Here is a 25,039-nt window from a genome sequence, read left to right as displayed (position 1 = left end):
CAGTATGAAGGATGAGGGAGCTGCAAGGAGACAGAGCTGGCAGTTTGCAGAAGTACATGCACACTTGGGGACACCTGGTGACGGATTGAACATATTTTTAACATTTGTAGTACAGGTTTATTCAATTTTACAGCCTATTTAAAAAACTTCAATTGTTTTTTTTTTTACATTTTTAGTTATTTGTCTGCTAATTCTATAAACAAAAATCATGTAATTAATAAATCTGTCAAATCAAGTTAAAGTCTCTCTTACAAAAACAAAGCAAAAATTGTTGTGGTATGTAAAGCTGTTCCAAAGAAATCTTAAAGCATAGCAGAACTACAAAAATTGACCTGGACAATCAAGTACCATGACTCTTGGGCATAAAAGGATTAAAGGTCTTTGTTACTCAAATAAACCGGAGGAACAATCTTAAAGAGAACCTGTCACCTGGTTTTACAACGTTAAAATAGCAACCACTCTATGAAATTTTACCTACAAAAAAACAGGCAAATATGACGTTTCCCACCTCATTTTCACATGAGATTAGTCAAGTTTAGTGGTTGTAGGGGAAGTGTCTTCTGTTCTATAGTCCATAAAAACATGCTATTGGTGTCATATTTAAGATAAGGAACTTCTCTTTCAGATCACATCAGGCTTAGGGAGCTACAGAGGCAGAGATACAGGAAGGTAAAGACAAAGTTGGAAATGCAAGCTGGGAATATCCAGGTCCCGTCTATTATTTATCTGCCTGTATGCCCAGTTCTGTAGCTCACAGAACTATAAGCTTGATGGGATCCGAAAGATTAGATTCTTATCTTTAATATGGCACCAAAACTTGTTCATATGAACTATAGAACAAAAGCTATGGGCTTCTGAATTTACACTACCCCTGCTTCCTTCCCCTAAACTTCACTCGTCTCACGTGAAAATGGGATTGGAAGAGTCTTATTTGCCTGACCTTGGGGGAGATTTTTTTTAATGGGAAACTGGTTAGATTTAACATAAAAGGGAAATTTAATGTTGTAAAACATAAAAGGTGAATTTAGAAAGGACATTTCATACTTTACTGGAGGTGACTAGTGGTTTTGTGAGGTAAAATCTGGTGAAGGTTCCCTTTAAATTATAAAATGCAGCCATTGATTTCTTATTATTGGCCCTATAGCTCAGGATTTCCTCTAGTCTTTGTATGTACGGCTTCTGTGCCTGTGATCCTAATCTGATAATTACAGCGCCCCTCAATAAGTCAAGACAGAACAGCAGCCATAATTAGCGTGAATTACTGGTTTGCTTGTTTGAGAGGCTGTGTACAAACAATGTTATCCTAAGAGAACAATGTGTTACTATGGAAAGAGGCTGTAATGTTCTAGCCCACACACTGAAGCTGGCCAGACACATTATATAGCTATCCGCTGAAAGCTAGCTCATCTATGGGTGCAACATGGGTAGACTCCTCTAGTGACTTATTTTTCTAAAAGCAAAAAGAATGAGCAGTGGAATTCATATTCTCACCCACAACCTGCCATCTGCTGCTATTTGGGTTATCCTATACACATTGGATCTTTAGCCAAAATCTGCAGCTTTGACTGACCCAGGTCTGTGTCTATGACCCTGATAGGGTGAACCATATACCCAATTAAGTTTGCAGTTTACCACCGGGAGCCGCAGGTCACTTGACCCCTGGACAGCAGGACTTCCTGCGACGTCCTGTGTCCTGCTGGCTCCAAGCAGAAGAAGGGGACAGACATTACTGTAAGTTTTGAGGGATGTGCCAAGGACATTGACAAAGACTGCACAGCCCCCTGGATTTGACATGGCAATTAGAGTATGTTCACACATGGCACTTTTATGCTCTGCATTGAGTCTAGCAGAAATTCAGATTTCACACCAACCCCATGCTCATGTATGAAATGGATTTTCAGTCAAATGTGAACTACATTTCAATATATCAGACTTAATGTCCCGGTTCAGACAGGGTCCGGTTCTCACTGAATACCCATGCCATTGATTTTTATTTTGGGCATTATTCCTTTTTAGTGGCTTTATTATATTGATCTTTCAATGGACATATAACCTACACACAGCTGAGCCATGCATTATTGGATGAGCCATGCATTATCGGCTAAGACAATATTTATGGGACTAGAGCTTATAATTTCATTATGACATGAGACATAATAAGAAAACGTAGAAGCTTCCATTACTGCTTTAGAAGCCAGTGAATGTACAGCTTGTAAATTAGTATGTCCTGTAAATGTATTTTATTGTAATTCTGGTATTGGGATGTTAAGTGTGTACATGGAAGGGCTTGTCCAGGATTTAGACTACAACTGTAACCAGGGATTATGTGCCTATTGCAGAATCCTGCTCTGATCCAGGTGTCTGGACCTGTGTTCATGAAGAACCTCTGTGACTGTGTTTATGGTAATGGTGGAGTGAAAGGACTACATAGTCTAGTCACAGCCTAAGAAAAGAATCCACCCTAGTTATCCCTAGTTTCTGGTATTTTTTATGAGATTCTTATGTTTTGTGTTTTTTCACTTTACTATATTTGCTGCTAGTTCAGGCAACATGCACACTACCATGGCTGATTCCCAGCAATGCCTTATTCTTGTCCATGGCAAAGCCAAAAACTATCCTCATGTGCATGGGGCATTACTAGGATTTCCCTGAACGGGATACTTTGTTAAAGATTCTCATCTGTGTACAAGGAATGGACCCAGTTATCAGTTACTATTAGCTAACTGTGGTGGTGGTACTATACATTTGATGTAGCCGAAAGCATAAAGTTCAGTCTAATATGGAGGCAACTTATACTGATAATCTATCATAGAGATAAGTTATCACTTTCAAAATCCTGGAAAATCCCCTTAAAGGAAACATGTCATCAGAAATTGACCTAATAAACCACTACCAGTATACCAATATGTTGTCAAGCAGCTGAAGACCTTTCAGATCATGTTTCTCTCATGGCCCAGTGTATCATTAAGAAAATCAAGTTTGGAGTGAGATGTAAATTGGTCGTATAAAGTCAAGGAGGCTGAAATCAAGCTCTCTCTTCCTCAGAAAGACCCTTATTGCAAATGATGGTCATACATCTAGAGGCATCACTGTCACAGATTTCTTGGGTCGCAGGCGCACCCATGTGCCTCTGTGTGCCCCTCTGTGCCTGCTGCCTCACTCATCCCGCCGGATCTTTGTGCCTTGTTTTCATTGAGAAAGCTTGTTGCCTATGTCCTCTGTGTTTATAGTGATTTCCAGTTGTGACCTTGATTCCGTTCCTGATTACGCTCCTGTGCTGCCTGTCCTGACCTTCCACTACGTCCATAACTCTGATCCCGTGCTTCCTGTCCTTACCCCCTGCCTGTCCCTGACTCAGTCTTTCCCTCACAAATCTGTACCACGCCTTGGCCTCCACCGTGGACAAAGTCGCGCCTGTGGAGCGGCCTAGTGGTACCACGCCGCAGCAAGTCCAACCCACTTTGCAGCGGGCTCTGATGAAAACCGGTTGCCACTTAGACTGCGCTCCCAGGTGTCGGCTTACGTCATAGTCCACGGTGGTTAAGTGCACTACCCCTGAAACCTGACAATCACTGGCCAGATCTCATGAAGTCTGATGCATGATGTTAACCACAGAGGAGGCTTTCAGAGCTCCCCACCTTGACTTCAGTGTAAGCTCTCTGCCTCCTTGACTTTATTCAACCAATTTTACCTCTCACTTAAAAGTTAAAGAGGACCTGTCACCCGGGAAAAACACCCCCAACAAATAAGATCCCCCTCATCCTGTCCCCAGCCCCTTTATATTTATTGAATTTTTATTAAGATTTGTGTTTTTATACTTAGTTTAAAACGATCCAACCTCTTATCAAATAAGAGGTCGGATCGTTGTACAAGTCTCCTAGCAGTCGGCCGTATTCAGGAGGGGGCCAGCCGACACACCCCCTCCACGCCCCTGTCAGTCAGGGACCTGTAAGACTCGCCGGCAGCAGCGCATGTATTGTGCAATCACTGCCGGCTCTATGCGATGCGGCGCTGTGCTGACAGCCGCCATAGAGGGGCTTATTCACAGCGCCGGCCGAACAATAAACCAGGGCTGTGAATAAGCCCCTCTGCGGCCGCTGTCAGCACAGCGCTGCATCGCATAGAGCCGGCAGTGATTGCGCAATACATGCGCTGCTGCCGGCGAGTCTTACAGGTCCCTGACTGACAGGGGCGTGGAGGGGGTGTGTCGGCTGGCCCCCTCCTGAATATGGCCGACTGTTGTGGGACCTGTACGACGATCCGACCTCTTATTTGATAAGAGGTCAGATTGTTTAAAACCAAGTATAAAAACACTAATTTTAATAAAAATTTAATAAATATAAAGGGGCTGGGAACAGGATGAGGGGGAGCTAATTTGTTGGGGGTGTTTTTCCCGGGTGACAGGTCCTCTTTAACTTTCTGGATGATTCCACCACCAGGGTGTGTAACGCTACCTGACAATATACTAGTAGTGGTTTATTGGGCCACTTTCTGATGACAGGATCCCTTTAATCGCTTAGACCTTTTTTTGACCCTGGATATAAGAAAATATGTTTTCATTCACTGATACAATATGAAGCATTTCATACAATTATACTTTAAAAAATAAGTGGTCCATTATATGCTCCAGAAGTGGCATCAGAGAATTTGTTATTGATGTTTCTTATAGAGTTTCGGAGATGAATCTGTCCTCATAGTGTTGTGTGACTCTGTGTCTTATTGTGCAGACTGTTTGCAGATGCTGTTCAGTAGCCAGGAGGCTGCAGGTAAAGTTTCTCCACTCCGCTGCTTGGCTTGTGTGTTTGTTGCCCAGGAATCACCTAGGAAATGGGTAGAGCATGGTACAACAATGACATGTGGGAGGAAGCCTCAGCTTCTGATAAGAATCCCCTGCATGCTATGCTGTCAAGGGAACTGTGTGGGATTTTAAGTTTGCACACAACTCCTCCTCAATAACAAGAGATCTTAGGAGTGTTTGGGCTTGGCTGTGGACAGAAATAAGTCTCCACTTTAAGCATGCCCAACGTGTGATTTCTCAACAGAGCCGAGAATGCTTAAAGGGGCTCGCCGTGCATAAAAATAGCATTTAAATGTCTAAAAACTGAACATGCCAGACTAATATAATCACTGCTGAAATTCCATCTGATGTTGTGACAATATTCCATGCTTATGGATTTGACAGTGTAAACACATAAACCCCACTTCTCTCCGCAGACACATCCCCCCAAACCACAACACTGGGATTACTTTTCAGCAGTCAGTATATTACAAGAAAAGATCAGTTATTCAAAGTTTTTTAATTTCCCTTTAACAATCCCTTTAAGTGATCTCTCTGCTCCTGGCATGTTGTGTGTGTTATTCCTGCAAGCTTTTTGGTGGCATGAAAATTAACATTTTTGTTTCTGCCCCAAATCTTCAACATGAATAGGAATTTAGGTTAATTCAGCTCTTACTGTAACATTTTACAGTCGTTCTCCAGGCCTTATGCCAGTTAGATTGAAATTCAGACAGCTTCTGTATAAAAGGATTGCTTTTTAGGATCAGTGTTATGACAGAAGCTGGACAGAAAGGATGGACCTTCTAATAGCAATCTATTGACTTCTATTATACTTTTAGGACAGCCAGTCATAGAAATCTCATTCACTCTAAATTTATACACATGCTAAGAGTGCATATGTATAAAGTCATGGGGGATTTTTAGCACACGATTTTCTTGACTTTTTAGTGTAAACAAAGTGGCAGAGCATTGGGTTTTTTTTACCTCCAAAAAATTGCATTAGTTTTTTCCTGATTTTTTTTTTCTGTTGTAGTGGCTAAAACATAGAACTATTGGTAGTGCAGCACAGTGTAAAGCCAGATTTATGACTTTGCATAGGCACTCCACTCCTCTCCTGGTGTATTTTCTGCTTCTATTCTTTTTTTACTGATCCTGTGATTATTTGAAAATTACAAATTAATAGATATAATAATAAATGCTCACAGATTCATTTAGTTATATTAATTTATTAATTAAAATAAATCTGCCGGCTAGTGGAGCTCCAAAGGCATTCATAGAACTATTGCAAGGAGCCTGCCTAATGGTAAATAACCCCTTTAAAGGGGAGTGTTAAAAAGCACAGTTGATAAAAAAAAATTGCTAATATCTCTAAAACACTTGTTTTTAATATTCACTGAGTTATATCAAACAAACATGAGATCATAGTAGTATACAATGATTTAGAGGCATTGCTTTATGACCTTGGTTCAATTATATTTATATATTTAATCATTGATATGCATCATTAAATACCGCAAGAACGAGTTAGGCTACGTCATAAATCTTTGTTGAGCTGTGTTTACAACCAAGGCAGGATGGCTTGTGTTTAAGTTTCTGTCGGATCACAATTAGTGTATGTTTATAGCACTGGAAACTACTATGTTACTAATGTAATGTGGTAGTGAGACTCATCAAAATATCACTGGTGAGTATCTTTCTAGAATGTAACTTTCACATATATTAGGTAGAAGTATAAAGTAATATGTTATTTTTCACATAAACAGTTTTTTATTAATATATAGCATGCCAGTCTGTTTGGTCTTCAGTTACCCCAAGCACTCTAGTCTACCTTTCTTTTCTTTCTTCTGCTGACACTGTATTCTATTATTTCTTCCCTCTGGGTGAACACTGGTTAGTGACATGATATTGCTCTTCTCTTCACATTCTCTTAGATTACTCTTCTATTCTATTAGCACTTTTTTCCACTGCTCCTCCCTTCTACTAGCACTCCATTCTACTGCTCCTCCATTCTATTAGCTCTCTATTTCACTGTTATACCCTTCTACTAGCTCTTTATTTCATTGCTCCTCCTTTCTTTTAGCTCTATTTCACTATTCTACCTTTCCACTAGTACTCTGTGCTACTGCTCCACTCTTCTAATAGCACTATATTCTACTGCTGCCCCGTTCTACTAGATCTATTTAACCATCTACTATCCTTGAATTCTACTTCTCCTCCCTTCTACTTGCACTCTATTCTACTGTTCATCCCTTCTACCAGCACTCTATTCTACTGTTCATCCCTTTTACCAGCACTCTATTCTACTGCTGCCCCCTTCTACTAGATCTATTTAACAATCTACTATCCTTGAATTCTACTTCTCCTCCCTTCTACTTGCACTCTATTCTACTGTTCATCCCTTCTACCAACACTCTATTCTACTGCTCATCCCTTCATCCAGCACTCTATTCTACTGTTCATCCCTTCTACCAACACTCTATTCTACTGCTCATCCCTTCTACTAGCACTTTATTCTACTGTTCATCCCTTCTACTAACCCTCTATTCTACTGCTCATCCCTTCTACTAGCACTTTATTCTACTGCTCATCCCTTCTACTAACCTTCTACCCCCCTGCTCATCCCTTCTACTAGCACTCTATTCTACTGCTTCTCCTTTCTTCCAGCACTCTACTGTTCATCCTTTCTACCTGCACTTTATTCTTCTGCTAATCCCTTCTATTAACCTTCTATTCTCCTGCTCCTCCCTTCTACTAGCACTCTATTCTACTGCTTCTCCCTTCTTCCAGCACTCTACTGTTCATCCTTTCTACCAGCACTCTATTCTACTGTTCATCCCTTCTACCAGCACTCTATTCTACTGCTCATCTCTTCTACTAAATCTCTATTCTCCTGCTCATCCCTTCTACTAGCACTCTATTCTACTGCTTCTCCCTTCTTCCAGCACTCTACTGTTCATCCTTTCTACTTGTACTTTATTCTACTGCTCATCCCTTCTACTAACCCTCTATTCTCCTGCTCATCCCTTCTACTAGCACTCTATTCTACTGCTTCTCCCTTCTTCCAGCACTCTACTGTTCATCCCTTCTACCTGAACTTTATTCTACTGCTCATCCCTTCTACTAACCCTCTATTCTCCTGCTCATCCCTTCTACTAGCACTCTATTCTACTGCTTCTCCCTTCTTCCAGCACTCTACTGTTCATTCCCTCTACCAGCACTCTCTACTACTGTTCATCCCTTCTACCAGCACTCTATTCTTCTGTTCATCCCTTCTACCAGCACTCTATTCTACTGCTCATCTCTTCTATTAACCCTCTATTCTACAGCTCATCCCTTCTATTAGCACTGTATTATCCTGCTCATCCCTTCTACTAGCACTCTATTCTACTGTTCATCCCTCCATCCAGCACTCTATTCTACTGCTCATCATTTTTACCAACACTCTATTCTACCACTTCTCCCTTCTACCGGCAAGCACTCTATTCTATTGCTCATCCCTTCTACTAGCACTCTATTCTACTGTTCATCCCTCCATCCAGCACTCTATTTTACTGCTCATCCTTTTTACCAACACTCTATTCTACCACTTCTCCCTTCTACCGGCAAGCACTCTATTCTATTGCTCATTCCTTCTGCTAGCACTCTATTCTACTGTTCATCCCTTCTACCAGCACTTTATTCTACTGCTCATCCTTTCTACTAGCACTCTATTCTACAGCTTCTCTATTCTACTGCTCATCCCTTCTACTAGCACTCTAATCTACTGCTCCACTTTTCGAATGTCTCTCTATCCTACTATTCATTTTACTCTCTCTACTTCACTGCTGGCCCCGTCTGTAGCCATTTTATACTGTGTATTTCCCAGTATGAGAGAACAGCCAAATGTGTACACATCCTAAGGCTGGAAACAACTTGTGATCATTATTAGTGTAGCCAAGTAATGAGGGTTACAGTACATTCCTTGTGAAGGCAAACTGTAAAATGTTTTTTTAAAGGGAACCTGTCACATTGAACATGGTGTGTGATCTGCAGGCAACATGTTATAGAGAAATATTTAAGCTGTGCAAAATAGTTTAATTTTTAGTTTAAATTCTTTACATAATATAAAATATTTTTGACGTAATAACAAAATATATACCCCTGACGAAACAAGGCAAAACACATATTGGGTGGTGTCCACCATTGGTCTGTATATACCTGTGTATGTATGCCTTGTTCTCTGGTATCCTCACCTTATCTACCTCTTCATAGGTTCAGTGTGATTTATTTATTATGTATATTTAGTTATTTTGACCATTGGTGGACATTTTCTGTATATGTTGTCTTAAATGGATTTGTTTTAATGAATGTAGTAAAGTGTTATTTTATGCTTTCTACATTTTTGTTATTGTTTCCTTTTTGTGGTGTTATAATACAAAAAAAATAAGGTAAATAAAGTTGTAAATGTCTGAATTAAAAAGCCAAGATGCATTAAGATGTGAGCATTGGTTTCTCTAAAATAACAGATCGCTGGGAAAAGAGATTCCTGGAAATAGTATAAAGTGCATAGGCGATAGGAATTAGCTAGAAACTAAACTTTAGTAAAGAAAGAGATTGTCACCTCTGAAATATGGTCATACAACACACTGGCTGGATAGATATAAAAGCCATGTTTGAATAAACAGAATCAGGTGACCCTTCTGTCTCAGGAAACACAGAGAAGAGCTGACACAACAAACATGAATAATGAGAAAGAAACCATTATTGTGGTGTCAGACAACCGGAGATCTCTTCCTGTAGAAGAACCGTTTTCATAAGTAAACATCTAAATAGATACTTTGGCTTCCTGTGGCTGTTATACTATGCATATGTTTATATAGGTGTACTGGCGGATTCAGCTGGATCAATGTGTGATATTAATAAATGTGTGCAGTTTATCTAATATATATATGTGTCTGTATGTATGTCCGCTAAAGGAATCTGCAGCATCACAGTTTACAATCACCACATTTTGCACAGCCGCTCTCTGTGACATCTTAGACTAGTTTTCAAGCTGAAAGTTCCAGCCATTGTCTACTGATGCTGCTGCTGTGGCAGTTGTCCTTGGAAACCAATCAGAAATCACCTGTAATTTTATAAACAGCTGTGGGAAAATGAAAGTTGGGCTCTGATTGGTTACCATGGGCCTACACTTCTGATAAATCTCCCCATAGACAAAGTGACAGTCAGAGACCAAGACAGTTAAAGACAAATGCAGAGACGGTGAGAGACAGAGACAGTTAGAGAGACACAGAGACAGTCAGAGAGAAATAGATACATATAAAATATTTTTTGTTGATCCATTCTATTTTGTTATAGATGATAGCAGTTATTTACTATCCCGGGCAACACTGAGAGCTACAGCTAGTATATTATAAAAGCAAAATTACACCATGGTTTAGATACTCCACAGATATTTATTGTGTAACTTTGGATACCCTTGCAATTCTTTACAGCCTCTATTATATTATTCCACACATGGTTTGTCAGTGTAGATGCTAATACAGTGAATAATTTTGTATACTCATTGACCATTTTGGTGGAATGGGAGTTGGAGTTGTGTTTAAATGAATGGACTCTGACTCCGAAAATATATAATAAATTATCAAAATTGTGAAATTTACTTTAACCCCCTTAAGGACACTGCCCTTATTAGTTCTTGCATTTTAATTTTTCAATTACCACTTTCAAACTTCCATAACTTTTTTATATTTCTGTGTACAGAGCCTCATAAGGGGTTTTATGTGTAACAAATTGTACTTGCTAGTGATGGTACAGGCAGTTCTTAAGTTGAATTTGTATGTGAGTCACAACCATATACTTTATAACTGTAACCCCAGCCAAATTTTTTTTTGGTCTCTGTGACAATTGAATTTTAAAAATGTTGGGTTGTCATCAGAACCAGGATTAACAATAAAGCTTAATTGCAGACACCTTTAATAACTGTTAAAGCTGTTTATTGTAGCCTATGGCTAAAGTACAGTAAATGATCAATGACCAGAGGTCCGTTTGTAACCAGGGGTCATCTGTAAGTCGAGTGTTCTTAAGTAGGGGACTGCCTGTATTTAATATTCCATGCCGTGTACTGAGAAGCTGGAAAAAAAATCCAAATGTGTTGAAATTGCCAAAATAACACATTTGCACCAGTTTTTTTGGGCCCTGTTTTTACGGTTTTCTCTATGCACTCCGAATGACACCTCCCCTTTGTTCTATGGGTCTTTACGATAACAAAGACACCAAATTTATATAATTATTATTAAAATATACAATGTACAAAAAAAATCTTCATTTTGCCATATTCTGAGCCAATAACTTTTTCACACATCAGTGTATTTTTTGCAGGATGAGATGTCATTTTCATTGCTAACATTATGAAAACTATACAACCCTTGGGAATAACCATTTTTATATTTTGACTGGACATTTTGGGATGCGACCCAACAGCATGTTTATGATTTTATTTGTTTATTAATTTTTATAAACTTTTAGGTGATTTAACTCCCCAGCCCTGGAAAAAACTTTACTCTTTAGTTGCAAAGTTGAAAACTGTAGAATGATGTTAAGAATAGATGGTAAAAATGTTCATAAATGAGATTGACATATTAATTACATTTTATTAAAATTGCTGTTATTAATTAATTCACATACATTTACATATCACAGGAAATTGATTAAGTATAGTCCGCTTGTACAATAACCCTATAGGTAAAGGCACTGAATCACTGCCCTTATATCAACATACAGAATTACTGAAATTTTCATGATACATAGGCCCTTCTGGAGAAAAAGGTACAAACCACTGGTATGCATCCTTTTCTCCTCCATTTGAGCAAAAAGAGCATGTTAACTTATTATGTTAACCCTTTAACAATTTGGAACTTGGAACAATTCCATAACTTTTTTATCTTTCCCTGTACAGAGGACCCGTTTTCTGCATCACAAATTGTACCTTTAGTTTTATGGCTTTTACTAATTGAACCAAAGGACACCTCCTCTTTATTCTTGATACGATCAAAGGGATACCTCATTTATATAGATTTTTATTATATTTTAATATAACCCTCTGATGACCTCAAAGGCAAGACAGTAACACATGGTTTTGCCGTCAGCACAGGTGCCAGCTCCGACCGCAGGTGTTATTGGTGGGTGTTTGCTACAATATACAGTAATCAACTGGTCTGTATGGAGATGGCTCAGCCCATGAGCCCTCTTTATACCCCCTTAACCTCCTTGTGCCATACTAACACAGATCATTATGGGGTCGGTGGAATTAGTGTCTTTTATGACTTATGATTTATCACTTGCGTTTTTTAAAATCATTTTGTGATTATTTGGAAATCATTTTTTTTTTTTACGTTGAAGACGCTGCTGACAGATTCTTTTTAAAGGGCCAAAGCCATTTTCATATATCTGACAGGAGAAAATCTCCAAAGGCTGTCATAGAACTATCACAAGGAGCCTGCCTAATGATAAATGTCCATTCACTTCAATGGGCACATTTAAAGTACAGATTAAATCGGAGTAATGCTTACTGCGATTTTATGGGATAGGATCAAATTAATGGACCATACAAAACATAGTGCTGTCCAAGTGCTGTCCCATGTAGACTTGGAGACCACTCAGACGTGAAAATCGTTTGTGGGGAAATATGTGGTTATATATTTTGACATCTGTGTACTTGGCTACATTTACAGCTTGGTCTGCACAGTTGTGGTATCTGCTATGCCACAATTGGATCTTCGTTAAACATTACACACTCGTGAGCTGGCGGCAGCTGGATGCAGTGTAGTTTATTTTTGCTTTATCAACTGCTCTATCAGGTGCACAGTATTGCGTAGCGTATATATCTGCTACCTGCGATCACAGTTTCTAGTTTGCATTATGTGCGTCACAAAAAGATGTCTTTTGAACAATAGTTTAAACTTTATATTGTTATGCTGTTTTTTTTTATTGCATAGCAGGTTTTCATAATGTTTTAATTAATAGCTGGGATAAATGACGATTGGTTGTTATCTAGCATTAGATTGGTGGACATACCATATGCGAAATCTGTACAGGAGCTCAGTAGATCAAGGGTACGTGAGGGGCCCATCGTATTTTCCTGATATTAAAAGACAAACTGAATATGAATATTTTGCAGATTTAAAAATAGAAATATTAGAGATGCTCTCTGCCCCCTAAATTTATTTTTTCGTTAAAATGTCTATTTTGGATCTGGTGTAGTGCCCTGATCGTGGAGGTGTCAATGATCCCTGGTCCTGAATTAAAGTAAAATCTCATAGTGCAAGATGCTTGGTATAGTTTCTTAATTGACTCTTTTTCAGTCTTTCAGTTTGTCAAGAAAGAAGATTGTCCACTACACCAGTCATGATCAGAGGAAAAGAGCCAACGCAGCATTCCTGATAGGCACATATGCGGTAAGTGTTTATTAATGATGAGAACCCAAGAACCCCATCCATTCTATACTTGGATCATGGATGGGGAGTACTGTCGCCTGCCCCTTGTGTGTGTGAGGAGTGACAAGTTCCTGACCCTCCTCGGTTACTTTTCTGAGCCGGTCCTACCTTTGTCTAACAGATTCTCATTCTGCCTTGTTAATATTTTACAGCAGGACATAAATAAATAGAGCAGGTCTCATATGTCAGGGTCCAGTTCAGTCTTTGTAAACCTGACATAGACATCGTACTGTTTGCAGCAAACCAAGCAGTGCAGAATGTAGCAGATATGAAAGGACTTTTTTTTAAAGACTTGTTCTCTGGTAGCAGTGCTGGAACTTACTCCATTTACTCCTAGTGTGTAGTGAGATGCGAGACTTTGTTACCTAGGATAAGTTCAATCTACACAGAGCAAGGATTGTAATTGACTACACTGTGATTCTACATCTTTACACCTTCAATGCCTCATTCCACCAACACCTATTAACAGCCCCCTCCCCAATGCACATACATACTCAGCTAGGAGATGTTGTGGCAAATGAGCATTTATTTAGGTTAGTTATTGGGAGGTATCCTTCCTAGAAATGATGATTATGCAGTCATACCTTCGCTAGCCTTGATTCATCCTGTGCTGCCATCTCTTGTCTCCCCTTCATCTCTTACCTTATGGAGTGCATGATCTATTCTTTCCTAATCCATTATCCCTCATCTAACTCTATTCTTGATTTACAATCTGGTTTATGCACTCTGATATTCTCCGGTAATCTGTAATCTAAATTTCATGGAAATGATTCCCTACTCATACTTCTGGATCTGTTTGAAGCATTAGATACTGGAGACCACCATCTTCTATCTTTGCTCCACTCTATTGGAATGAAGGAGATTATTCTGCCTTTATTGGCTTCCTATTTCTCTGAATGGATCTGTATCTTCTACTCTTATGTTTCTGGGAAAATATAATATAAGTTTTCCAGGATGGGATAAGGAAAACCAAGCCTCTGTTAGCTACCTTGTAAGGCAGCTCCCTTGACATCAAGCATGACTTACAAGAGGCCTCATGACATGATGCAGGATTAAAACCAAACCAGTAAATCTATTCCAGAAGGAACAGACTCAAAACTGTAGACAGCTTTATTGGAAGAGCATAGTCACATCACATCCATTTGCACAGTATTTACATGGGTACATAGATACATACAGCATATCCCAACTGTAGACGGTAGCACTGTTTCAACCTGATTGGGTCTCCTCAGTACAGTGTAGGGAACTGGTTTGGCTGTGTGAGAGGCTTGTGACTAGGGTTGGGAAGTAAGAGCTCTCATTACGGAGACTGCCAATTAAGGGCACCGTGTAGGCGTGTGGAGTCTTATGCAAAATTTTCCAGGATGGAATAAGGAAGACCATGCCTCCCGCATCATGTCATAAGGCCTCTTGTTGGTCATGCTTGATGTTAAGGGAGCTGCCTTATAAGGTAGCTAACAGAGTCAATAATAGAGACCCCAAAGCATATAATAATGGAGACCCCAGAGTAGATAATAATGCAGATAAATAAAAGTGGAGAACCCCCCCATGTAACATATACATTGAAAGATGTTAACGTGAGAACTACATATAATATAATACTATAATATTTTTCTACATTAATAGCATGTATGTTAATTGTATACATAAAATGTAAGAACAAAATGTGAACAAGACCTAAGATTGTAATCCCCACCAGACAGAGTAGCTTCACGTGAGACAGAATATACAGTACTGTCATGTAATTTCTTACATTGCCATACATACACAATACTGCTCTCATATACCCCATCCATTGCAGAACATTATTTCTTTTGAACTTAGTGCTATAACATAGTGTGGATTATCTACTATGTTCAAGCATGAAACAATCCTATGAATACATTCTCTTCAACCTTTTAATCTTCTTTTACAAGCCTGCAGTAGATGCCATCATGGCACATTACAAAATGTGTTTACCTACTAGGCACATTCTGCATCCCCACAGCATTATGTTTCCTACATTCATTGTGTTGTCTGTTTATGCACTTGGTGTACAATATTTAGGTGTTCTCCATATTATGACACTACTTTTAATAGATTGGGTTTATCTTCTCATTTGTATTTTCAGCTGAATATTTTTCCCATTCCCATATTAAATAAGGGACCCTTGTCATGAATATTTTACAGGCTAGCACATGATGACCTGTTCTCTTAGTCATTTGCTGTTTTCCTGCTGGCTTGACGACTCTGGTATTTAGTTCAGAGCTTTGTGCTAGAGGGTCAGTCATGATGTTAAGAATTCCACAACATACTTGGTGTCTTCGTCTTTGTATTAATAAACTATGGTAAATACAATATTATTTATTTATTTTCCTGGACTTAGGTCATCTATTTAAAAAAGACCCCAGAAGAGGCATATAGGGCACTACTGAGTGGTTCCAGTCCCCAGTATCTCCCGTTCAGGTAAGAATTTATTTTCATATAGAACACATAAAAGTCAATGGTAGCCTTGTGGTTGGTGAGGAGCTTTACCTGCATACTTATGTAGGGGGGTACTTTATCTTTAATCTGAAAATTTGCCCTTCTATCTTTTTTTTTTTTGGCCGAAAATATGGGGTGGAGAGGAGGGTTGATTTATTCTATAGGGGTTACGAGTTTGTAAAAAAAAAAGGCGCACAAAAGGTGCACATTTTTCAAACCATTACAATCTTCTCCTACATGTACTCTGGCATTGAGTCTTTTTGCGTGCTAATAAGTGACTTTTTGCAACCGAGCCACAAACATTTTAAGTTATTTGCAAATCCACTAATGCGCCAATAAAAGGTGAAAAGAATGTAATAATCCCCTCCCCCCATAGACTGTAAAAATAGGCGCACTGCTGACAAGGTAGTTAGGCAAGCCTTACCGCATGCAACCAATGAAAAATCTGGGTGCTCATCCCATGCGTTTGAGCACCCATGACCCATATGTGATTGGATCCTGTCCTCGGGTGTTTGCATCGCATTTCTAAATGCCCCCGTGACCACACGCTAAGGCATGGAGTGGGTTGTGGTTATAGCGACTAGGGCTTGCAGGCCTATAGGAATGTAATGTAAAAGAACAAACAAAAAATAATAAAAGAACAAATAAAAACACCAAACACAAAAAGCATAAATAATAAAAACCTTTGGGCTAAACTTGCTGCATCAGGGTTTGGTGTGGAAAGGCAGATGCTACAGCTAACACTTGCTTCCAGCTTTATATGTAAAATATCTTTCCACGTGGATCTTCTACCTCAGGGAATCCCATACCAAGAATTAGACAAAATTTAATACATGGATGGCTTGTTCTCTCTTGTTATTACACGTCTTTTTTTATGTCTGGAATTACAATTTCTATCTATGAATGTGGCTATTTCTATATCACTGTTCAATGAAGGGAAATGTTAATAGGATTCCTTCATAACCTATAAAATGTAGGTGGTTGATGTTATGCCCATACACAATAAAATGTTCCTGAGATTAAGAACATCATCAAAAGTTAAACTACATGATCAGTATATGAGGAGCTATAATTTTGAATTAATACTAAATTCAGAGAAGCATCTTACATGTTTATGCAGTAGAAAAAAGAGGAAGCAAAAAAATAGTTTACACTCAAACTAAATATCTACAGGAGGGATTAAATGGCCTAATCCAGGGATTTTTTTTTATTGTAAATAACCTTTACTTTGTGCTGCATGGTGCATAAGCCTACAGTACCTTAAGCTGTGTATTCATTAGAAGTGTGCCCCCTCATCTACCCCCCTCTTTACCCCCTGCCTTTCAGGGTCATGAGTCGCAGACTAATAATCATTCCAGATACACAGCGGCCTGCCAATCACTGCCCTGCGGATTAAGAGGGAGGTGCGGGTGGTGCCCTCTGTAAATACATAGGACCAGATTTGAGATTTTCCAGATCTTGGATAACTGCTTCTAAAGAGAGATGTGGTCCCATGTCCAGGATCATCATTTAGATGTCCTTACATATCTAAACTGTCAAAACAACATATTATTGAGGCCAATAACCCCAATTACAGATATACCTGTCTGCAGGGTGTGGTTACCACTAACAGTGATCCGATTGTGTATTAAATTTAAAGAGAACCTATAATGGATCCGCCAGTCTCATTAGATAATGATCACAACTTACAATCAGGTTACCTGCACACAAACGTCATGGACCACAAACCATGGATCCATGGTATGTTATTTTTGGGTCACTATGTGTCATCAGTGTGAGAGGTCCCATCATATGCCGATGACCACAATGAAGACTGTCTGGACACAAACAGTGGCATGAATAGAACCTGCTCTAATTGTGTGGCTCATACAAGGGCCGTGGAAACCACAGCTGTGTGTATGAGCCCATAGACATGAATTTGTCAGTGTGCTTGCCATTAAAACAATGGATAGCACATGGACGAGAATAACATAATATAAATAGGTAATTGAAAGACAATTTTGTTTTCAAACTATATATTTTTGTAGTCCTTGTGTCGTCTGAGTTGTGTGAGATTTTGATAACTGATTTTCACAGCTCTAAGATATCACATCTTCTTCATGCAGTCTGTGCAAAACATTGAACATGTGCACGGCACAATTGACTATCAATGTGTCAGTGTTTATGACCAGTGCAGGCAGATGTAGACTAGCACTTGTACAAGTAGCCTAAGGTTGATTTCACGTGTTGTGTTTACATGCTTTTACAGAATGTTGACATTTTGTTAACACCACCTTTATATTGCATTTACATAATTGATGAAATTCCCGGCATACTGGCAGAAATTGTGCCTCTTTTTCCCCTTTAGCCACCCCCACATGGTTAAGGCGCTATTCTCGGTTAAACCTGGCATAGAACTACCTTTGGCACCACCCCTGCTGGATTAAAAGGAGGTTGGTGCCTTTTGATAGATCCGCGAGGGGGGCCAGGGTCACATTACATGCTGGCGCACGAATGATCTGTCCTGTAACCTCCGCTGGGGGTTCCTAGAAGACATGTTATTTGTAGGCAGTGCTCCCTGCTCCAACCTGTTCCCCCATGAGTTATGACTCTTTACGACTCTGTGTCTCCTGTAATAATCTCTCTGGTCTGTATCGTCACTGAGGAATTAATAGTTTCCTGGTGGCTTTTATCCCCATGTTTACAGTGTGGGTTAGTAATGTGCTCGCTGTTTTGGTTGCAGATTTGTCACACACCTACATGAATACAGAATTATGTTTTTTCTGTGAAGTAATTAGCGATTACACATACACAACTGCATTGTTCATAGGGGGTTATTTCTCATATGACGGTGCCTGTTCGCTCGTGTATGATAAATGGTACAGCCCTTTCTGTGCAGTCTGATGTATCGAGAGTCTCCGGCCTCTTGATGTATCAGGGTTGTGTTTATTTCTACTCCAGGACCATGCTGCAGCTTCTGTGTTGACCACGCCGCCGTCACGCCCCTCCGCGTCCACATGGCACAGAGATGGCGGAAAGGGCAAAGTAATCACAAGTGCTAGAAAATCGCTAGCATGTGCAATCATTTTCAGGGCTCCTGCGCTGGTTTTCTGGCGTAGAAGGCCTAATAAATATCCCCCATAGTGCTGATGTATTAAAGGGATATTTGACTACGCTACTATACTATAGCCACGTCACTTCTTATATGCACCCTTGTCTTACTACATTTTAGGAAATGTTGAATAATTAAACTAAAAAATTATTCATATTTTCTTTGAATCACGATAAAATGGATAGAACAAGCCAAAATTAATGTTTTGTACAATACTCAATCCATTCCACTTTCAAAGACTCCAAAATACAGCCGTATGGAGTTGTGAGAATATAAGTTGGCAAAAACAAACAGCTGAAGTAATTGTCTTCATTCTATAGCAGCATGTAGACATTAGAGAGGAGCAAATCGTTAGTTGGTTTGTATATTCTCTCCGGACGCATCTAATAAAATATCCCTTGTCAATAATTATTCAGAGAATCTTCTACATAGCAAATCTTTGTTGATTCGCTAGTAGAATAATTTTGAATATTTCTAAGTCTATTCCAGAGGCTAAACTGGTTGAATCAAACAACTTAAACTTCCCCTACATTTAGCCACTTCTCTGTAAGCTTTTCTGGCTCAGGATATGTCTCTCCCCATCACTAACTGTGGGTGGTCTTTCTGAATTAGAGCTCTGCTATGTGTTGACAGCGGATCCATATACAGGCGGTCCCCTACTTAAGGACACCTGACTTACAGACGGACCCCTCTGCCCACTGTGACCTCTGGTGAAGCTCTCTGGATGTTACTATAGTCCCAGGCTGCAATAATCAGCTGTAAGGTGTCTGTAATGAAGATTTATTGATTATTCTTGGTCCAATTACAGCAAAAAATTTTGAAATTCCAATTGTCACTGGGGCAAAATTTTTTTTGTCTGGATCTACCATTATAAAATATACAGTTCCGACTTACATACAAATTAAATTTAAGATCAAACCTACGAACCCTATCTTGTATGTAACCCGGGGACTGCCTGTACTAAGGAGGAAAGGATCATAGAGAGGGGTAAATGTGACGGGATATATAACAGGGCTACTTCAGTGGGCACCGGATGGTACAATTTGCTTTATATAATAATGTAAAAATGAGTTAAAGGGAACCTACCACCACGATTCTACCTATAAAGGTAGAACGGGTGGTAGGTGGATTTATGGGACGTGAGTTTAGCCCTTTTTAGAGCTAATACCCTAATATGTAAATTTTCTTAAGCGGCTATTGGAGCGTGGAGTAGCCAGACATAAGGCTACACGTCGCGGCTACTCCACGCCCCAGAAGCCTCTTTTCTCCTCCTACCCTGACATCTTTGCCTTGTCCTCGCCCTCGTCCGGGTTGCCACTTAAGAAAATTTGTATATTAGGGTATTAAAGTTTTAAAAATATAGCGGGGACGTGAGAATTAGCTCTAAAAAGGGCTACCCTCCCGTCCCATACATCCACCTACCACTCATTCTATCTTTATAGGTAGAATCGTGGTGTTAGGTTACCTTTAAAGGAACTCTACCATGCACGGATAAATCAAGTGCACTTACTCATAGGGTAGATCCAGGCACTGTGACTGTGGTAATCTTCTTATATTTGTTATCCATGGCCTCCTTCCTTTTTAAATCAACTTTTAAAATAATGCTAATGATCCTGAGGGTCTACCCAAACCCCCCTGTGATCTGGCTTGACAGGCTATTACACTGTCTCACACTCCCCCTTGCTTATTAAGCACTCTATGCTCACTGAGGGAGAATGGGGGAGGGTGAGACAGTGTAACAGCCTGTAAAGCCAGATTACAAAGGATCATAAGAAGAGCACTACAGTCGCATGTCTAGATCTGAGTCAGTATTATCAAGATCAAGCATGACAAACCAAGGGAAGATTTCCTTTAATATTTAGGTCCCTTAAAACCCTTTCTATGACCTTTTTATATCTGCATTCTTGTTTCAGTGTATATAAGTTTGTCAAACCTGTTCTGTGACTGATATCAGAGATACCTGACAGACTGCATGGGCTTATAATGGGATACATACTGTTCGGTCTGCTATGTTGCTGGGAAGCCATAGCTTTATATCTTTTTTTGTGTAAAACCATTGTAACATTCGAGACCTCCAGTGTCCGATTCTTACTGATTTTGCCATGTGACCCTCTTTTTTGCAGAGATGCATCTTTTGGAAACTGCACTTATAACCTGACCATCCTGGACTGTTTGCATGGTATCCGCAAGGTAAATGCAGTTGCCTCTTAACTTCTCATATTAATATTGAATATATTTCTGGCAGCATTAGCCAGACACAAGCAATATGGAACTGCTGGTGATAACTGCGGTATATATAGTATTGTACTGTGACAGTGTCTGATATACAGTCTTCTGCTTCCCTGTAGGTCATAGCTTACCTTTACTCCTCTCATGACCTTGCAGACTATGACTGCCATGATCCTATTTATATATGGATGGCGATTTTAATCATTTCTAAATAAAGTACATTACACATGGATATTCCATAGTATTTAAGATGATTAAAGATAATTTTCATGTACATTGCTTCAGGCAGGTACCGCCACCCAGAGGATAAGACTGTTACTACAACATTCTCATGAAAATATGGAATATATGTAATAAATAGTAGTGTCGTTTTCAACTTTTCTTAATATAAAAGGGATTTCATGACCACTGACTGGACTCCTAAAAGCATACAAAGAAGCTTTATTTCACAAATAAAATGCATGTTATATTGAAGAATAACCTCTACCTATTATAATCTTGTTCCACCCCATCAGGCATCACAGACCAGGTACAGTGCTGTCATAGAACTTACTGGACCTTCACTACTGCCAGGTGTAAAACCTTTAAACTACAGAACTTGGTGCCATTTTCCAACTTTGGATATTGCCAACCCCAAAAGGGAGTGACATCAATTTAAGCAATCTAAACTTCCAGTATGTGATAGGTGGTTTACAGAAGAACAAAACATTTGTAGTGTTTTCACACAGGAAAAGTTCTCAAATATAATATTAATAATTAATAATAATATAGCAAGCACTAAAATCATGAAATATGATAGATACTCAATAATAAATACTAAAACTGTATGGAACACATTAAGGTTTGTATTATTTATGGATTTTTTTTTTTAAATTTCCATGAAAGAAAACATTTTATTTATTTGCAGGCTTTGCATCTTGGGTTTTTCAACTTTGAAAACTTTGATGTGGATGAATATGAACATTATGAGGTGAGGGGAATCTCCTAAACTGTCATAGTAAATGTTATAATATTTACATAAAACATTATGTTTAATATACATACTTAATACTTAGACGGGGTGACCACTTTTCAATAAATCTTTTCCATTAGACATGTCTCTGCATCTTTATATACAACCTTTGAGAGATTCAGCCTTTTCACGTTTTTACCATGCTGCCTTCTACATATATATGTATATGTCCTGTTTCTCCTCCTATTTTATTTTTATTTATTTTCAAAAAATTCAGGGATTATTTTTAAGGCAGTAAAGGCACAACGCCAATTTATGTAAAACAGTGGCCAACCTCCTTACTGCTGGTCCAACAGAACTGCATCCTCTCCAGTCACATGACATGTGACAGCATCATTTGCAGTCCACCGACAGAACTGCAGTGGTCAACAATTGACTACCACCGTGTGGTATTGCATAATTATTTATCCCGCATCAGTACAGGCGGTCCCCTACTTAAGGACACCCGACTTACAGACAACTCATAGTTACAGACGGACCCCTCTGCCCACTGTGACCTCTGGTGAAGCTCTCTGGATGCTTTACTATAGTCCCAGACTGCTATGATCAGCTGTAAGATGCCTGTAATGAAGCTTTATTGATAATTCTTGGTCCAATTACACCAAAAATTTTGAAACTCCAATTGTCACTGGGGCAAAAGAAAAAAAATTGTCTAGAACTTCCATTATAAAATATACAGTTTCGACTTACATACAAATTCAACTTAAGAACAAACCTCCAGACCCTATCTTGTATGTAACCCGGGGACTGCCTGTATTAGAGATTATGATTAGATAAGGTATGATCAGACAACATTTTTTAATCCAAATTTTTTTAATAGTAATACAGGCAGTCCCCGGGTTACATACAAGATAGGGTCTGTAGGTTTGTTCTTAAGTTGAGTTTGTATGTAAGTTGGAACTGTATATTTTATCATTGTAATCCCAACCAGAACTTTTTTGGTCTTTGTGACAATTGGATTTTAAAAATGTTGGGTTGTCATAAGAATCAATATTAACACTAAATCTTCATTACAGACACATTTGATAACTGTTTCAGATGATTATTGTAGCCTAGGACTCAAGTACAATAAATGACCAATATCCAGAGGTCTGTTTGTAACTATGGATCGTATGTAAGTCGAGTGTTCTTAAGTAGGGGACCGCCTGTAGTTCATTCACACGGCCGTCTGCGGGGAAGTACATGTGGCCGCAAATCTGCGGCCGCATATATACATCCCCATAGACGGCAATGGCGGAGCGGCGGTTCCGCATCGCACGCCAGGAAAAGATAGAACATGCTCTATCTTTTCCCTGGTGTGCGGCCGTGCGCCGCTGTTTCCTATGGAGGGATGAGGGGCCACCTCCACCTCCTCTCCAGCGCACGGCGGGCATACTGCGTGTGAATTCACCCTAAGTCCCATGTAATACATTTTCCATGAGTAAAACACAAACAACATGATGACATGTTAGAGGTCACCTTTTATTGATAAAATCCTTGCTGCCACTACTAGGGGTAACTTACTGTATAATTTCTTCTTTATATACCAAGAACTGCTTTTATAAACGCCACAATGATTGTATAACATGCACAATGACATCCATGAGTAAAAATTGCAGAAAAAAAAGAACACAGCAATTTCCTATATTTTTTTTTAAAGTGCCAGTTGTAAATTTGGACATAAATATGTGACATGTTATGTTCTTATTACATTATATGAAGAGGGAGAACATATTAGATTGTAGAACACTGTAATTTCTGTGACAAATACCATATGTAAATGTGAGAACTTTTGACACTAGGTGGCGTACTCTGACCCCCTTTTCTATTCACAGAGAGTGGAAAATGGGGATTTTAACTGGATTGTCCCAGGGAAATTTCTGGCATTCAGTGGCCCTCATCCAAAAAGCAAAATTGAAAATGGTATGTTTAAAAATATATATTTGTGGAACATATGCAGCTTTTATATACCTTGTTGCAGCTGCTGGAATCAGAGAGGTGACCATTCATGTGCATGCAAATCCATTTATGTGTCCTCAAGACTCCCTTACAAGTGAATGGAGAGAGCTGCATGTGCATAGTCAATTTTTTATCCACTATGGCCACAGCACCAAACACAATGGGGTGGGATTAGGGCCCTTGTTCTGTAGATGGGAGCAGAGTATAAATGGTTAAACAATAATAATTCTTATTTTTCTGATTTTGTAGGTTACCCCCTCCATGCCCCAGAAGCTTACTTTCCATATTTCAGAAAACACAATGTTACCACCATCATACGGCTCAACAAGAAGATTTATGATGCCAAGCGGTTTATCGATGCTGGGTTTGATCACTATGACCTGTTCTTTGTAGATGGTAGCACCCCCAGCGATGGCATAGTAAGGAGATTCCTCAACCTCTGTGAGAATACAGAAGGGGCTATTGCTGTTCACTGCAAAGGTATAGTAAAATATAATGCCCATGTTTGGTTTCATGAAACTCACAGTACAGGCGGTCCCCTACTTACAGACGACCCATAGTTAAAGACGGACCCCTCTGCCCACTGTGACCTCTGTTGAAGCTCTCTGGATGCTTTAGTATAGTCCCAGACTGCAATGATCAGCTGTAAGGTGTCTGTAATGAGGCTTTATTCATAATCCTTGGTCCAATTACAGCAAAAATCTTTGAAACTCCAATTGTCATTGGGGCAAAAAATTTTTTTGTCTGGATCTACCATTATAAAATATACAGGTTCGATTTGCATACAAATTCAACTTAAGAACAAACCTATGGACCCTATCTTGTATGTAACCTGGGGACTGCCTGTAGTCTAAAGTTGCAGTTTTTGATTGTTCAGTCATTTGACATTCATTTAGCTTAGCAGTATAGAGCATTCAAGGTGACACAGTGCCCAAACTGCAACCCCAAACCCACCAGCAAAGTGCCAACTTGTCCCCATGATGAGTGGTCAGACCTTGTCACAATGAAGTGACATCCGTGCGTTACCTGTGTTGGGATGACATTCCATTCTCTAT

At 39.3% G+C, this 25,039-nt stretch overlaps 1 protein-coding gene across 2 annotated transcripts in view; it reads left to right on the top strand.

The window, feature by feature from the left end:
* Window positions 1–25,039, top strand: part of CDC14A (cell division cycle 14A) — a 56,957-nt gene that overhangs the window by 15,502 nt on the left and 16,416 nt on the right. For both annotated transcript variants that reach the window (XM_072128464.1, XM_072128463.1), the window contains exons 4-9: window positions 13,120–13,212; window positions 15,617–15,696; window positions 20,929–20,995; window positions 21,942–22,004; window positions 23,861–23,948; window positions 24,234–24,464. In XM_072128464.1, coding sequence (XP_071984565.1) covers window positions 13,120–13,212; window positions 15,617–15,696; window positions 20,929–20,995; window positions 21,942–22,004; window positions 23,861–23,948; window positions 24,234–24,464 — 622 coding nt within the window. The remainder of the gene's footprint in view (window positions 1–13,119; window positions 13,213–15,616; window positions 15,697–20,928; window positions 20,996–21,941; window positions 22,005–23,860; window positions 23,949–24,233; window positions 24,465–25,039) is intronic.

This window comes from Engystomops pustulosus, chromosome 10 (assembly GCF_040894005.1).
Source record: "Engystomops pustulosus chromosome 10, aEngPut4.maternal, whole genome shotgun sequence".
Classification (NCBI taxonomy): Eukaryota; Metazoa; Chordata; class Amphibia; order Anura; family Leptodactylidae; genus Engystomops; species Engystomops pustulosus.
Note: the sequence above shows the minus strand (reverse complement) of the source record. Positions and strands in the feature narration are given on the sequence as shown.